At 43.3% G+C, this 17,292-nt stretch overlaps 1 protein-coding gene across 4 annotated transcripts in view; it reads left to right on the top strand.

Annotated features, from left to right (window-relative positions):
* Positions 1 to 14,175, top strand: part of LOC141172263 (sulfotransferase 2B1-like) — a 322,371-nt gene extending 308,196 nt beyond the window's left edge. For all 4 annotated transcript variants that reach the window (XM_073656266.1, XM_073656269.1, XM_073656267.1 and 1 more), the window contains one exon: positions 13,829 to 14,175. In XM_073656266.1, coding sequence (XP_073512367.1) covers positions 13,829 to 13,953 — 125 coding nt within the window. In that variant the 3' untranslated portion in view covers positions 13,954 to 14,175. The remainder of the gene's footprint in view (positions 1 to 13,828) is intronic.
* The last annotated feature ends 3,117 nt before the right edge of the window (positions 14,176 to 17,292 follow it).

The following is a 17,292-nucleotide window of genomic DNA, read 5'->3' as shown; positions in this document are numbered from 1 at the left end:
CTTGGGAGACTGGGGAACCAAGAGAGAGGGGAACCAAATTAGTGGGTGAGGGTGGAGGGAATCACATTTTAGTGACACTTAATAATTCATATTTAATACACAGCCATCTTGGTCTTTGGTCTGTTCTTTTGGTCTCTTCTTAGTCATGAGTCCTTTCTGATGGTCCTTTGACTGTTCTTTATCGTGACCTCCCTCCCTGAGCGTGGATCCTATGTGGACCTGCAGAGGATGGAGGCACAGCCCTCGCACCTTGGCCTTGGGTCGAGAGGCAGGTTGCAGATAATGAATGTCTCAGCCCGGACAAGGACCAAGACCAAGAAGGCCCGGAGCTTAGGAGTGTAGCTCCACCGCAAATGGATCCCGGGGAGGATGCTGACGGAGCGGTGTACGCCACCTGTCCTCGCTATGCTGATCTATTCAGAGGGATTCCGGCTGCAAGAGGGGTACCGGCCCCCGACACCCGACCTTGCTACTCCAAGTCCTTGTCAGGAAAGCCTGGCAGGTCCTGAGGATCCAACCGGGTAACGGAAAGAGCAGAGCTGCCACCCGTACCCTTGTTCTGAGAGAAGTTCAGAGGGAGACCCGGCCTATTTACACACACAGACAGGAAAGGACCCGGTCTGAAGTTTAGGAACACTCTGGTGCGGGGTCCTGATTTAACACTTGACTTACTCGGAGGTTGTCGGACCCCTGTTCCTGGTGACCGCAGAACTCCGCGAGGAGCAGGGAGAAGCCTTGCAGCTGGACTCTTCAACATGAGTAAAAACCCTGGAAGTTAACCCCTATGGCCTCCGGACTTTTATTCTGCACTCCACCGTACTACGCAGCACCAGACCTCCTAGACTACTACCCCCTCCATCCTGTCCCTCTGCCCTGAGGCCCTGCTCCGCCAGTGGGGAGTAGTAACAACGACGGCTGCTACAACATCACGCCTCAGAGGACTGCAGCAGCGCTGGTGGCCTTCACCAGGTACCACAGGTGGCGTAGTCTATAGCAACCACTCAACCCTGTAAGCCCATTATTTTTATGTGATGGCCCTGGGCACGGAACGGGTCCGGGCCACGGTTGCACCCCATCTACCACACAGGACCCATCTCCGAGTACCCCATCTTCCCAGGGTAGGGCTTCCTTCCATCCAGTGAGGCGTCTCACCCACGGTATAGAATGGGTGAACAGTTCTACAGACTCGCCCATCTGTGGTTCGCTACAATCAGTTGGGCAGTTGGACTGTTGTGAAGCGGGGGGAAGCATGGGTAATTGGGGTGCCACCTCTGTGGACTGTACTGCGTATGATGTTGAGGTGGAGAAAGAAGAGGAGAGGGCACTTGAAGCAGAGCTTGCCATCCACTGGAGCACCTGCTCTTTCTGTGGATGAGCCCAATATGAAATAGAATATATGCTCGAAAATATTTCAAACTCAGATCTAGCCAGCTGTATCACGTTACTTAGAGCAAAAATAAGCTCTGCATACAGCTGAATTTGACCGCCACTGATAAAGAAGCTGGATTATAGCACAGTGAATCATGTTTGTCCCACGAAAAAATATTTTTTGGACTGTGCCTAGCAAGGGAAAAAATGTATTTTTTTATTCTGAAACCAGGTGAAGTTCAACGTCACTAAAATAGTATCTGGCTTTTAGCTGACTGGATCACCTTTGCCATAATAAAAAAACTTTTGTGGACTCTGCCTACCAACAAAAAATATATATTTGTTTGACTGTGCGTACAGCTGAATTTGACCGCCTCTGATGTATTAGCTGGATTATAGCACAGTGTATCACGTTTGTCACATGAAAAAGTATTTTTTGTACTGTGCCTAGCAAGTGAAAAAATATATTTTTTTACTCTGAAACCAGGTGAAGTTCAACTCCACTAAAATAGTATCTGGCTTTTAGCAGACTGGATCACCTTTGCCACACTAAGGCTATGTGCCCACGATGCAGAAATGCTCCGGATTTTTTCCTGAGCGTTTCTGCATCTCCCTGGCAGAAAAAAGGCATGCGGATTGTACATGTGTTTTTCCTGCCAGGGATGAGCAGAAGTGAAGCGTTCTTCACATGCATTTCCGCATGCGGGTTGTCAAGCGCTTTCCAAGCGATTTTAGCATCATTTGGAAAGTGCTTGACAACTTGGTCACACTGTATAAATCCATGAAACCGGCATGGATTTATATAGTGTGATCGAAAGAATGGTAAAAAATAAAAATAAATATATACTTACCTTCTTATGGCCTCCGGTGTCCTTGTCTTGGCTTGCCAGCAGCTCGCGGTAGATTAAAGGGCCTGCCGACGTCAGCGGTTGCGTGACCGGTCACATGACTAAATGACATCACCGCAGGTCCTTCAGTCTACCGCGAGCTGCCGGCAAGCCGAGACAAGGACAACGGGTCCATCAGAAGGTAAGTATAATATTTATTTTTTATTTTATTCTTTTTTTTACAGGTACTATGGTACCCGGGTCCGGAGGAGAGTCTCCTCTTCTCCAAACCCTGGTACCAACTACACATTGAAATGCATGGAATCCGCATGTACAGATTCAGTGATGCGGATGACATGCGTTACAATGCAAGTCAATGGCGGCGAAAACGCCGCGCTTCCACAAAATAATTGGTAGTGCTGCGGATTTTTCCGCAATGATAATCCACAGCGGAAATTTCCGCAGCATGTGCACAGCACATGCGGATTATCATTGGGGAACATGGCAGACCTTCCACCAAGCGTTTTTTAAGCGTTTCCGCTGCAGAAACTCTTAAAAAACGCATCGTGGGCACATAGTCTAAAAAAACTTTTGTGGACTCTGCCTAACAACCAAAAAATAGATTTGCTTTACTGTGCATATAGCTGCATTTCACCAAGCCAAAAAAAGAAAAACTAGGTAACACAGCTTGCACTATCACATTAGCAACAGAAAAAAAAGTTTTTTGTGCTCTGCAATCAGAAGATCTGCAGACTCTGCATAGAGCAGTATTTCAACCACACAAAATGAAAAGATGGGCTGTGCTTGCATGTTTGATCATATTAGCAAGTGCAAGAATAGATTGAAGGTATACTCATGCATGGAGCTCAATACAAGTGGTGCACAACACTGTTGTATTTGATGGGCCATCTCTTTCTGTATGAATCTCAGTACGTGCGCAAGAAAACAAAAAATGTGCTGCACCATCGATTGCACAGGTACAGGGGCCAGGAATTATCTACACTACCTGACTTCCACACAAGCGCCCATCTAGCTAGCTAATATCTGTCATTACACAGGAGCACACTGAGCTGTGTAAGTCTCCCCAGCAGTTACATGGATAGAATGGCGTTGAGGGAACATGGCCAGTTTTTATATGGAGAGGACATGTGATTTCAGCAACCAATTGCACAAGCCCTTTTGTCTGGACAGTGTGGATGCTTCCTGCGCTCTGATTGGTTGGCCGCGTTTTCCTGTTAAGAAGTTACAGCCTACCGGAAAAAAAAAAAATGGTGCGCCGCTGATCTGACCTGTTTTGAGTTCTCCACAGTCCCCACACTCAGCTACCATGTCTCTCCGCTCAACATACACTTGCACTGTGCTACTAAAACTCTTCAAAATGCTGTGGTTGCCCCTTGTTCGCGTTTCCGCGCTTACTCATCAAACAATTTCTGATTTTAAGAAATTTTGATTGCCTTTCCGATTACGAATCTGAATGTGCCATATTTGTGCTGAATTTGAAACTTTAGAGCAAATTCGCTCATCAGTACTCTTGAGCAACACCATTCAAGACAGTGACATTATCAAACGCCCCTTTTAGAGTCAAGTCTCTGAGCTGGGCGGTTCCAAAGTTTCCCCCGGACACCTTCAGCTCAGGGATGTTGGCCTCCGAGGATGTCGCCTCATCCTCATCCCCAACAAGCACACAAAAAGCAAACCCGATGGCGGCGGCCTATGATGCGGTTTCTTCAGGAGCATCCGGGTTGTTGTCCGGACAACCTGGCTTCCTCCCTTCCTCGCACAAGTCCCAAAACAAGGCAAAGTCCCACCCTATTATAACCGAGTGCAACAGGTCCTTGACTACGTCCACCTTGGCGCCACAGATTGTGTCTATGACTACTTGGGCCACAGGGTAGTCATTAGCATCCCCATGGATACAACGGACGCAGACCTTTTTCCCCGGAACCAGTTGATAAGGAACTGTGGCCCACACTAGTGTTACCAGACTCTAACAAAGCAGTCACTTGCACTCCATTCACCAATACGGAGCATGCCTGCGGTCTCTCGCCTTGTTGAGGAACAGCACTGCAGGCAGGATATGCAAAATACGAGCAGCGGCGTCATGTGCTGCAGTCCATTGGCTCGTTAGCCATGGGGCAATGGATGGCTATTTAACCTGGGGTATGACATCTCCAACACACTACGTTATGGGGTGGGACCTTGGGCAGCAACTCAGACCCCTCCTGAACTCTAGGACGCCCACCAGGTGTGGCTCTAGCTCCCCTCTTTTGGGTGTCTGCCCCCTTTTGGGAACCCCAGTATGGAGAGGCTATGACACCTTGTTTCCCCAAGGAACTCTCAACCGCGTGGTACATTTCCACCAACCCCATCAAGTCATTGGCATTATGGGGATATCCCTGGGCAACCAAGGATTGCACCGACCTCGGAAGAGAGTGTATGAACCTGTCTATAATGACCCTCTCCACAATCTGTGCTGGGGAGGAAGATTCAGGTTGCAACCACTTTTGGACCAGGTGTAGGAGGTCAAACATTTGGGACTGGGGAGGTTTGTCACTCCTATAGGCCTAGTGGTGCACCCATTGCGCCCTGACTCCCAAGCACGTCAAAATCCCAGTTTTTCATTTTGGCATACTCTTTTGAGTCCTGCAAGGCCAGGTCATAATAGGCCTTCTGCAGCTTATCTGTTAAATAAAGTGCCAGTACCTCCGCCCACTGCTCCGAAGGCAATTGCCCCCACTCTTCCTCCCTCTCAATGATCGTCAGGAACGCCTCAACGTCATCATCAGGGGTCATCTTTTGTAATGCTCTTCTTACCGTTTTCCTCACGTGAGAGTCATCACCTGGAGTTGGGGGTGGGGTGGTTGTCCTGCATGGATCTGCTCTGCTAGGAGTTCCATCTGTCTTTGCTGCTGTTGGATTTGCTGCATCAGAAGTCTACTTGTCTCCTGCTGCTGCTCCCGTTGCTGCTGTGTATGTTCTGCTGGCTCTGCAACTGCTCTCAATGCTGCTGTCACATGTTCTGCTGTCTCTGCAGGTGCTGCATGCTTTGCTGGTGCTTCGTTTGCTGTGCCTGCTGTGCCTGCAATAAATGTTTAAGCAGGTCCTCCATTTTGTCTGGCGTGCCAGGCTGGCTGGCGGCTTTTTCCCAGGACATAAACAGTTTCCTGTAGCAGTCAAACTTAACTTTGGTATTCGTGCCCTCATTCTCCACCAATTGTAGAGTTTTGTACTCACTCAGCTGCACAGGACACTGTCTCTTTAAAATGTCCAAGGCATGTTTATTCAGGCATCATAAACCGCACTTTCAAAGGAAACAAAACACAGACTTCTCCGACATAAAGTAACAAAGCAGGAAAATGAACAGTCCATATAGTTCTGCGGGTTTACCCGCTCACAGTCAGTGTCTTTTTGCAGACCTACGCTGGAGGTCTCCACACCTCCAGCCACAAACACTGAATGAGACACTCTGTCTCTATTTTATACACAAACCCTGGGTTGGGGATATGTGAGCAGCCAATCCCAACAGTCTCTTATGACTGCTCGAAATAAACGGCCCTGGCCCGCCCTATTAACCACTATGTGTGATGGAACATGCTTTCTCGGTTTTACATCACTGAAGCTGCCAACCTCAGTGATACATATCTCCTCTCAAGGACATGTCCGGCGGCCATCTTACAACACATAGAATATAAATAACATTTAAATAATGGATGGTAGTGTGATGCATAGAGTAAGTAGATCTACCATGTATGTGTATGTATATATATATTAGAGTAAACAAGGTGTGTGTAAATAATGCTGCAAGGTGTGAAACTACGTGAGTTTCCACAAGGGAGAACTAGACCTTTGCAAAAAAAAGCGCAGACCAAGGTGCAAATAACTTCATTTATGTCAATAGGTGAAAAAACTTTGCAAAATGCTGAAAGAATAGACATACTGCAGGATAAATGTAAAAAATAAAGATGGAAAGAAATCAAAATGTTATCCTGTCTCCATATAAGGCTTTGAGTTTTGGACTTTAAATGGAGTGTAATATCTGACACACTCCCAAAAATTTCTGTATTACGGAAGTAATATGCGATCACATCTGATGGCCACGGTTTCAGTCAGTCGCCTAATAGTATGGTATTTGTCAGCGACCAAGTGTGATTAGTTTGGAACAACATACACCTGCCAGACTTTAAATGGAGTGTAATATCTGACACGCTCCCAAAAACTTCTGTATTATTACGGCAGTAATATGAGATCACATCTGATGGCCACGGTTTCAGTCAGTCGCCTAATAGTATGGTATTTATCAGCGACCAAGTGTAAATAGGTACAACAAAATACAGCTGGCTAACTTTAAATAGACTGTAATATTTTGAACGCTCCACAAAATGTCTATTATTAATGCAGTAATATGGGATCATGGAAAAGTTCTCTACATCCACAATACAGTAATGTGAATATAAGATAATAAAAAAATCTGGCGGTATTCTGCTAACAAGCAAATGCAGCAGTAAATTGGTGTACTCTGGATTGCTTTTTAGGCAAATAACCAGGATTAGGAGCAAAAAAAAATTAGCCCTGATATCTAGTCCAATGGATGCTGTAACAAGCAGCAGCAGCAGACAGAATGTGCAATGGACCATATTGTGCTGTATACACTGCCACAAACCCTGCCTAACTCCTGCTATCACCAGTAATATATGCAGCTGGATAAGTCCTCAGAAGGATTGTTAGTACAGTGGGTACAGAAAGTATTCAGACTCCTTTAAATTTTTCACTCTTTGTTTCATTGCAGCCATTTGGTAAATTCTAAAAAGTTCATTTTTTTCTCATTAATGTACACTCAGCACCCCATCTTGACTGAAACAAACCAGAAATGTAGACATTTTGCAAATTTTTTAAGAAAGAAAAACTGAAATATCACATGGTCATAAGTATTCAGACCCTTTGCTCAGTATTGAGTAGAAGCACCCTTTTGAGCTAGTACAGTCATGAGTCTTCTTGGAAATGATGCAACAAGTTTTTCATACATGGATTTGGGCATCCTCTGCCATTCTTCCTTGCAGATCCTCTCAAGTTCGACAGGTAGGATGGTGAACGTTGGTGGACAGTCATTTTCAGGTCTCTCCAGAGATGCTCAATTGGATTTAGGTTAGAGCTCTGGCTGGGCCAGTCAAGAATGGTCACAGAGTTGTTATGACGCCACTCTTTTGTTATTTTAGCTTGTGTTTAGGGTCATTGTCTTGTTGAAAGGCGAACCTTTGGTCAAGTCTGAGGTCCAAAGCCCTCTGGAAGAGGTTTTCATCCAGGATATCTCTGTACTTGGCTGCATTCATGTTTCCTTCAATTGCAACCAGTTGCCCTGTCCCTGCAGCTGAAAAACACTCTCATACCATGATGGTGCCACCAGCATGTTTCACTATTGGGATTGTAATGGGCAGGTGATGAGTAGTGCCTGGTTTTCTCCACACAAACCACTTAGCATTATCACCAAAAAGTTCTATCTTCGTCTCATCAGACCAGAGAATCTTATTTCTCATAGTCTGGGAGTCCTTCATGTGTTTTTGAGAAAACTCTATGCGGGCTTTCTTATGTCTTGCACTGAGGAGAGGCTTCTGTCAGGCCACTCTGCCATAATGGCCCGACTGGTGGAGGGCTGCAGTGATAGTTGACTTTGTGGGACTTTCTCCCATTTCCGTACTGCATCTCTGGAGCTCAGCCACAGTGATCTTAGGGTTCTTCTTTTCCTCTCTCACCAAGGCTCTTCTCCCACGATTGCTCCGTTTGGCTGGATGGCCTGGTCTAGGAAGACTTCTGGTGGTCCCAAACATCTTCCATTTAAGGATTATGGAGGCTACTGTGCTCTTGAATACTGCAGAAATTCTTTGGTAACCTTGACCAGATCTGTACCTTGTCACAATTCTGTCTCCGATCTCCTTGGGCAGTTCTTTTGAGCTCATGATTCTCATTTGGTCTGACATGCACTGTGAGCTGTGAGGTCTTATATAGACAGGTGTGTGCCTTTCCAAATAATGTCCTATCAGTTTAATTAAACACAGCTAGACTCAAATGAAGGAGTAGAACCATCTCAAAGAGGATCACAAGAAGCATGTGACTTAAATATGAGTGTCTGAGCAAAGGGTCTGAATGCTTATGACCTTGTGATATTTCAGTTTTTCTTTTTTAATAAATTTGCTAAAATTTCTACATTTCTGTTTTTTTCAGTCAAGATGGGGTGCAGAGTGTACATTAATGAAAAAAAAAATGAACTTTTTAGAATTTACCAAATGGCTGCAATGAAACAAAAAGTGAAAAATTTAAATGGGTCTGAATACTTTCTGTACCCACTGTATCTTGCTGTGGAACACCTATACCTAACTAATAAACTGACAATTATGTCCCTCACTCAGCAGCTGCTCTCCCTACTCTGCGTGTTTCCGGGTAGACTGTCACAAGCATAGGGCCACCAGGTCTTATATAGACCCGATGAAACTATGCAGCCAGCCAATCACTGTAACACCAGTTAGTGCTACGGCATTACAATGCGTGGCAGGCAATCCCTGCATGTTAATTGGCTGTCTAAAGGGCACCAAACATGCAGGGCGGGGACACGAGCTCCTCTCTGAGCATCCCGGAAATACTCGCTGAGCCTATCGAGCAATGAGATGCTCGGGCAAGTACTGAGCAGTGACAAGCACCCTCGCTCATCACTAATCTTAACAAATCATTTCCATATAAGAAATATGTGTGTCAGGGAAATATTGAGGAATATTGAAAGTCTGTCATAGATATTGAACATTTCTCCAAACCTCTCTTCACCCCCTCCCTTATCCCCCTCACCACTTGTCAGTACAAGAACTGTCTCCATAAAAGTCTCAGCACAAAGCCCCAATTAACACAGTCATGAGTAAGGCTTCGTACACAAATGCTGGCCAGATTGGTGCCACCAGCCTACTTGAAATGCGAGCATCTTGTCCCTGGCAGACACAGGGAGTAATTAGTGGCGGGATTGCAGTAAGTTGCGTGTAAATGGGAAAGCTTTCTTCCCGAGCTTCAAAAAGAAAATCTCCAGACACTTAGACTCCTATATGAAATATTGAATAATTGAGGTTCCATGATTCTGATGATAACAGGACCCATATTTTTAGGGGTAGGACCAGCTAGGGAATGATAGGGATATTTTCCTGTCGCTGAGAAATGCTACGTAGAGCTGTAGGGCAAAAACATCGGAATAGCAGACTGGAACTATGCGATGTGTGGTCTCTAATTGAAGGTAAAATCATAATAGAAAATATGATATCATTTATGAGCTTCTGGGATCAACAAGCGATGGGTTATCCCAAAAAACATGTTTTTAATACAAATCTGATGGGTGGAGCCCAGCCCCTGTGATGTCATCACAGGGGAGTCTCTCCCTTCAGCATAAAATAGTTTGTTGAGACTAGAGCCGTGTTCTTTGTCCGGGAGTATATGTCTATCATAGTGGAGGACCCTGTTCGATAACAGTAAGTGGAACGTCTCCCCTCCACCTATATTGAATCGTCGCAGTGATCTTTATAGTGTAAGTTTCTCCTTCATCCTGTTTTATTTCTGTAACTGCTTATGTATTTTAATGTCTCCTTTGTAACATCCTTGTATATATTTTAAAATTTAATAGTTCTGTTTCTTTTGTCCTGTAATCTTCCCCCCCCCCCCGAAGCCATATACGCTACGAAAGCACAGGCGTCCGGCCAGACCTGTATTATATTTCAAACTCGGCCGGTGGTGGCAGAGAATAATAATAATTGGGCTATCGTGAAGCTGACAGTGACAGTACGGAGGGAGTAAACACGTATTCCATGCTTTGGAACCCAGAGGTGTGATGTCATATGCTCACTGGTCGCTTGCCGATACTTAAGGAGTGAGTAGTCTGGATCATGTGTTCGCGATTCTGGGCGAAATACTGACAGCGTGACGGAAACGGCGAGATATTGCATGATCTTCCCGGTTTCGACGCTGTGGAGGTCATGACAATGTGAATTTCTCTAGAACTAGACATCGGATCAGAGATATCACGGCGTCATTTTATATAATTTTCTATGACCTGGATGCCCATGTAGATGGCTTTTTTATATGTGTTCTGCTAAATTTTTATGCTCTCTTCTTTTTATTTTTTTGACAATAAAGGACATACTTTCCTGTTTTCACATCTTTTACATTTTTTTATAACCACAAAGGACCACTGAAATATATTTAAAATTTTTCTTCTGCTTTCCATATTTTTATATATCACACATTTTTTTAATTTTTAAAAGGGGTCAGGGCTAGTAACACAGATTTGGATTTATTTAATTTTCATTTATTTTTCACAATCTGTGTCCCTCGTAAGTTCATAAAATAATTTTGAGGGGGATTTTAACATTTAAAACTTTTTTTTCCTCATGTCTCCGGTAACAGGCATGGTATTTTATCCCTAAATATTAGTCAATTACACCTTCAGCTCACCAAAGCTTTGGTGAGCCCAATTTACTTCCATAATCCACCTAGGCTGCTACCCTAGTGGATTGGATCTGAGAGCCCTGTTTATGTCTATTCTTTTTCTGAAGGAGAGCAAGCTGTTCCATGGGGTTATAGAACTGAATGGCTACACCATCCCCCTCATCCCCACAGGTCTTTGAGATTACCTTTAGTGAAAGTGGACAAAAGTGACAAAAAAACAAGCTAAATATTTTTGGATGTGGAGTGTGTCATACAGTTCTGACATTGAGCTAGGGTTCTAAAAAAATCCTCAACAAAAGGCCAAAAAATATATGAAAAAAATAAGTGTACTTTCTTGAGTTCAGGCACCTTTAGGATACCACTTCTGGGTCACTTGACAGTTTTGGGCTTTTAAACAACTTGATTTTATGGCTTTGATCTAGAGGGTTTCAGTCCCCTACAGACCATGGCCATGGGTCTCCTGACTGACTGGTTTCAACATTGCATATCTTTTTTTTTTCTTTTAAGTGGCAAAAAGAAAACTTAGAAGTTTGTGTCATCAATTTCCAAGGCTAGTAACATTTTATCTTTCCATCGATGGAGCAGTGTGAGGGCTTGTTCTTTGGGTGGCGGGCTGATGGTTTTATTGATACGAATTTAAGGTACATACAATATTTAAATCAGTTTTTATTGCATTTTTCAAGGAGATGTGGTTACTAAAAAGCCAAAGTTTTGATTTTTTTCCTTGTCATGGCATTTCCCATATGGGTTGTATTTTAATAGACCGGACTTTTATGGACATGGCAATACCAAATGTGTTTATGTTTTTATTTAAAAGGTGTGATTTGAATTTTATAATTTTTTTAATATAATTTTTTATATTTTTTTACTTTTTTGCAACTATTTTAGACCCCTTAGGGGTCTTGAACATGTGGGCATCCAATTTCTTATCATATACTGCAATAACACAAAATTATAATATATGGAGAAAATTGCAGTCTCTTAATAAGATCAGCTTGTGGATAAGCTTCACAATAGTACCAAGATGACCCTTGGGATAGGCCATCAATATCTAATTGGGGGTGTGACACCCAGCACCCCCACAAATCAACTGTTAATGGTGGTAGCTAGAAGTTCTCAGACTCTGCCAGACCACTACAGCTACTTCATTTCTATAGTGTCCACAGCTGGATACTGCAGGTATACCCCCTATTTAAATAAATAGGGGGTCAATTTGCAGTACCTGGCTGTGACCACTATAGTTTTTACAGAGCTTCTGTATTTCCGGCTGCATCCGAGAACTTCCAGAAGGTGACGGTAACAGCTGATCGTCTAGGGTGTTGCACCCCTACTGATCAGATATTGATGACCCTTTTTTACATAATAATGTGTTTTTATTGTATATTGATTGTTTTTTAAGGATTTAAGTCTGTATAAAATGTTAAACTATTGATTTCATCATTTCATCATTAGACTTTAAACTTGTATCCCCGTATTTTTATCCCATTTACAGTGAAGGAAATAATTATTTGATCCCTTGCTGTTTTTGTAAGTTTGCCCACTGACAAAGACATGAGCAGTCTATAATTTTAAGGGTAGGTTAATTTTAACATTGAGAGATAGAATATCAAAAAAAGTCAAGATAATCACATTGTATAAATTAGATTTTTTTTTTTGCATTTTGCAGTGAGAAATAAGAATTTGATTCCTTGGGCAGAAAAAACTTAATACTTGGTGGAAAAACCCTTGTTGGCAAGCACAGCAGTCAGACGTTTTTTGTAGTTGATGATGAGGTTTGCGCACATGTCAGGAGGAAATTGGGTCCACTCTTCTTTGCAGATCATCTCTAAATCATTAAAATTTTGAGGCTGTCGCTTGGCAACTAGGAGCTTCAATTCCCTCCATAAGTTTTCTATGGGATTAAGTCTGGAGACTGGCTATGCCACTCCATGAACTTGATGTACTTCTTTTTGAGCCACTGGCTTTGTTGCCTTGGCTGTATGTTTTGGGTCATTGTCTTGCTGGAAGACCCAGCTACGACAAATTTTTAATGTCCTGGCGGAGGGAAGGAGGTTGTCACTTGGGATTTTACGGCACATGGCTCCATCCATTCTCCCATTGATGCAGTGAAGTAGTTCTCTGCCCTTAGCAGAGAACCTCCACCAAAACATAATGTTTCCACCTCCATGCTTGACAGTGGGGACGGTGTTCTTTGGGTCATAGGCAGCATTTCTCTTCCTCCAAACTCAGTGAGTTGAGTTAATGCCAAAGAGCTAAATTTTTGTCTCATCTCACCACAGCACCTTCTCCCAATAACTCACAGAATCATCCAGGTGTAGTTTTAGGCTGACCTCATGATCAAGGATACCCCATGAGGTGAGATTTTGCATGATGCCCCAGATCAATGTTTATTGACAGTCATTTTGTATTTTGTATTTCTTCCATTTTCTTACTATTGCACCAACAGTTGTCTCCTTCTCACCCAGCATCTTACTTATGGTTTAGTAGCCCATTCCAGCTTTGCGCAGGTCTATGATCTTGTCTCTGACATCCTTAGAAAGCTCTTTGGTCTTGCCCATGTTATAGAGGTTAGAGTCTGACTGAGTCTGTGGACAGGAGTCTTTTATACAGGTGACTATGTAAGACAGCTGTCTTTAATACAGGTAACATGTTGATTAAGAACCTCTAACTGGTCTGTAGGAGCCAGAACTCATAATGGTTTGTAGAGGATCAAATACTTATTTCTCACTCCAAAATGCAAAAAAAAATTATCTAATTTATACAATGTGATTTTCTTGATTTTTTTGGGGGGATATTCCATCTCTCAATGTTAAAATTAACCTACCCTTAAAATTATAGACTGTTCATGTTTTTGTCAGTGGGCAAACTTACAAAAACAGCAAGGGATCAAATAATTATTTCCTTCACTTTATAGCTCGCTTTATTCTGATATATCTGCGCAAGGCATCAGTACAATGCAGAAAAATGTAGTTTATGTTTACTTGTTAACATTCTTTTTGACCTCATCCGATTTTGTCTGGACTATGCCACATTCTACACATTTTTTTAATATCTCCTAAGTATTGACTTTTGTGAGTTATAATATTTTAGAGTTTAATATGAGCATATAAAAGATTTCTTGAAAATGAATTAAAATATTTTTTGTCACCACTTGTGATTTACAGGAATAGTCGGAGATTGGAAAAATCATTTTACTGTGGCTCAAAATGAATATTTTGACAAGATCTACAAGGCAGAAATGCAAGACTTCAGTGTGAAGTTTCCTTGGGATACAAGCATACCGGAATAACGGGCTTTACCAGCAGACCAAATGTTCTAAGTGAAGTAAATGTATCAGTCGGTGATTATTGGTAACAACTTAACACTTTTTATGCATGATCACACACAGCTTGTGACATTCATTGGTTTTTATAAATAAGATGATTGATCTAGTAAAGGATATTAATGTTTTCTGAATATTCTGCCTGTACTGAGTTAATTTCAATATTTAAAATAAATATATTGCATTTGAGCGGAATCCATGTTTCTTTGGTTGAATATGATGAAACTTCACAGGTAACAGGTTGTTTGGTTCTTATAGCTGGCGGCTAGTAATGACGGACCTTGTGCAGTGGGGAAAATAAGTATTTGATAAACTGCCGATTTTGCAAGTTTTCCCACCTACAAAGAATGGAGAGGTCTGTAATTTTTATCATAGGTACACTTCAACTCTGATAGACAGAATCTAAAAATAAAAACAGAAAATCGTCTGATTCTTAAATTATTAAATTGCATTTTATTGCATGAAATAAGTATCTGATTACCTACCAACCAGCAAGAACTCTGGCTTTCACATAGCTGTTAGTTTTTCTTTAAGAAGCCCTCCTTCTCTGCCCTCATTACCTGTATTAATTGAATCTGCTTAAACTCATTACTTGTATAAAAGACACCTGTCCACAAACTCAATCAATCACATTCCAACCTCTCCACCACGGCCAAGACCAAACAGCTGTCTAAGGACACCAGGGACAAAATTGTAGACCTGCACAAGACTGGGATGGGCTACAGGACAATAGGCAAGCAGCTTGGTTGAGAAGGCAACGACTGTACGCACAATTATTAGATAATGTAAGAAACACAAGATGACTGTCAATCTTCCTTAGTCTGGGGCTCAATGCAAGATCTTGCTTCGTGGGTAAGGATGATTCTGAGAAAGGTCAGGAATCAGCCCAGAACATCAGACCTGGTCAATGACCTGAAGAGAGCTGGGACTACAGGCTCAAATATTACTATTAGTAATACACTATGCTGTCATAAATTAAAATCATGCAGAGCATGCAAAGTCCCCCTGCTCACACCAGCATATGTCCAGGCCTGTTTAAAGTTAACCAATGACCATCTGGATGATCCAGAGTAGGCATGGGAGAAGGTCATGTTCTCAGATAAGACCAAAATAGAACTTTTTGGAATTAACTTCACTTGTCGGGTTTGAGGAAGAAAGATGAGTACAACCCCAAGAACACTGTCCCAACCATAAAGCGTGGTGGAGGAAACATCATACTTTGGGGGTGCTTTTTTGCAAAGGGGGCAGAACAACTTCACCGTATTGGAGGGAGGATGGATGGGGTCATGTATTGCGAGATTTTGGCCAACAACCTCCTCCCTCAGCAAGAGCATTGAACATGGGTCGTGGCTGAGTCTTCCAGCATGACAATGACTGGAAACACACAGCCAGGGCAACTTAGGAGTGGCTTCATAAAAAGCATTTCAAGGTATTGGAGTGGCCTAGTCAGTCTCCAGACCTGAACCCAATAGAAAATCTTTGGAGGGAGCTGAAACTCAATCTTGACCCTGAAACCTGAAAGATCTGGAGAAGATCTACATGGAGGAGTGTGCCAAAATCCCTGCTGCAGTGTGTTCAAACTTGGTCAAAAACTACAGGAAATGTCTAACCTCTGTAATGGCAAACTAAGGTTTTCCCTTCACTCATGACAGCACACCTGAGAGAGGATCCGCCCATCTAGGACAGGAAACCTTCTGAAATAAAAAGGCGGCACCTCTCCCCGCTTTAGTTTGTTTCCTGTCCTTGATGGGAATCCTTGGGGAAGAAATCGGCCCGAAAATATTGACTTACCCAGGCCTGACCAGGTGCTAGAAGAACAGGCTATGGGTCCATGGCACAATCCTTCAGATGCTGTTAGCGCAATTCATAGGTTCCCCAGGGACCTCCTGCATGTGCGGGCTCGGGCGATGAAGAGGTCCTGGGCTTCCGTACACTGCTGCACCGCCCTTCCCCTACCTTTCACATGACCAGAAGTGACATCAGCGGTCACACGCCTCTGACGTCACAATGCGGGGCACACTGGGTAGGGTGTGCCTCGGTGACATCAGGGACAGTGCCAGGAAATTGATGGCATCTGTGCAATGCCAGATGACAAAAGAAAATGCTTGCGGCGGTGGCTGCTGGGGCTGGGGGAAGGGGAGAAATCAACCCGGAAGGAGCCCGTAGGAGATCTGGAGGTTGCTGACCCTGCCCACCTTCCTATATATGGGCAGCAACCAACAGAATGGTTTTTAACAGGGAAAAATGCAAAGTACTACATCTGGGCAATAAAAATGAAAAAAGCATATACAGAATGGGAGGAATAGAGCTAAGCAACAGTACATGTGAAAAAGACTTAGGTATACTAATAGATCATAGACTGAACATGAGTCAACAGTGTGATGCAGCAGCAAAAAAGGCAAATACAATTCTGGGATGTATTAACAGAAGCATACAGTCTAGATCACGTGAAGTCATTATCGGTCTGTACTCCTCTTTGGTCAGACCTCATCTGGAATACTGTGTACAGTTTTGGGCACCACATTTTAAAAAAGACATAGACAAACTGGAGCAAGTTCAGAGAAGAGCGACCAGAATGGTGACTGGTCTGCAAACCATGTCCTATGAGGAACGGTTGCAGGATTTGGGAATGTTTAGCTTGCAAAAAAGAAGACTGAGAGGAGACTTAATAGCTGTCTACAAATATGTCAATGGCTGTCACATTGTAGAAGGATCATCTTTATTCTCATTTGCACAAGGAAAGACTAGAAGCAATGGGATGAAACTAAATGGGAGGAGACACAGATTAGATATTAGAAAAAACTTTTTGACAGTTAGGGTGATTAATGAGTGGAACAGGCTGCCACGAGAGGTGGTGAGTTCCCCTTCAATGGACGTCTTCAAACAGAGGCTGGACAGACATCTGTCTGAGATGATCTAGTGAATCCTGCTTTGAGCAGGGGGTTGGACCAGATGACCCAGGAGGTCCCTTCCAACTCTACCATTCTATGATTCTATGATTCTATGATTCTATAAAGGAGTACTTGGGGTCAGAGCACAGCTCAATGAGGTCTTATCATAATGTCAGACAGAGCAGCAGCTGTCGCCATGGCCACAGTCGCCACCACCATCATCACCACCTCCATCTGCTCACCGGTCAAGAGGGTCCAGTGGTAAGAGCAGTAGCCGTCCCAGTCAGAGGAGCAAAGCTTCTCAGGACTCTGCAGTCTCCAGGAGGGATGCGTCGTGTATCCTTAAACAGACTTCAATTCCAGTATCTTCAATGGCAGCGGGGTGAGTGATCTTCGTGAATTTCACTACATATAT

Source organism: Phyllobates terribilis, unplaced genomic scaffold (assembly GCF_046119375.1).
Source record: "Phyllobates terribilis strain yellow unplaced genomic scaffold, ASM4611937v1 Scaffold_12__6_contigs__length_324123572, whole genome shotgun sequence".
NCBI classification, from domain to species: domain Eukaryota; kingdom Metazoa; phylum Chordata; class Amphibia; order Anura; family Dendrobatidae; genus Phyllobates; species Phyllobates terribilis.
This window is presented reverse-complemented; position numbering and strand designations above follow the sequence as displayed.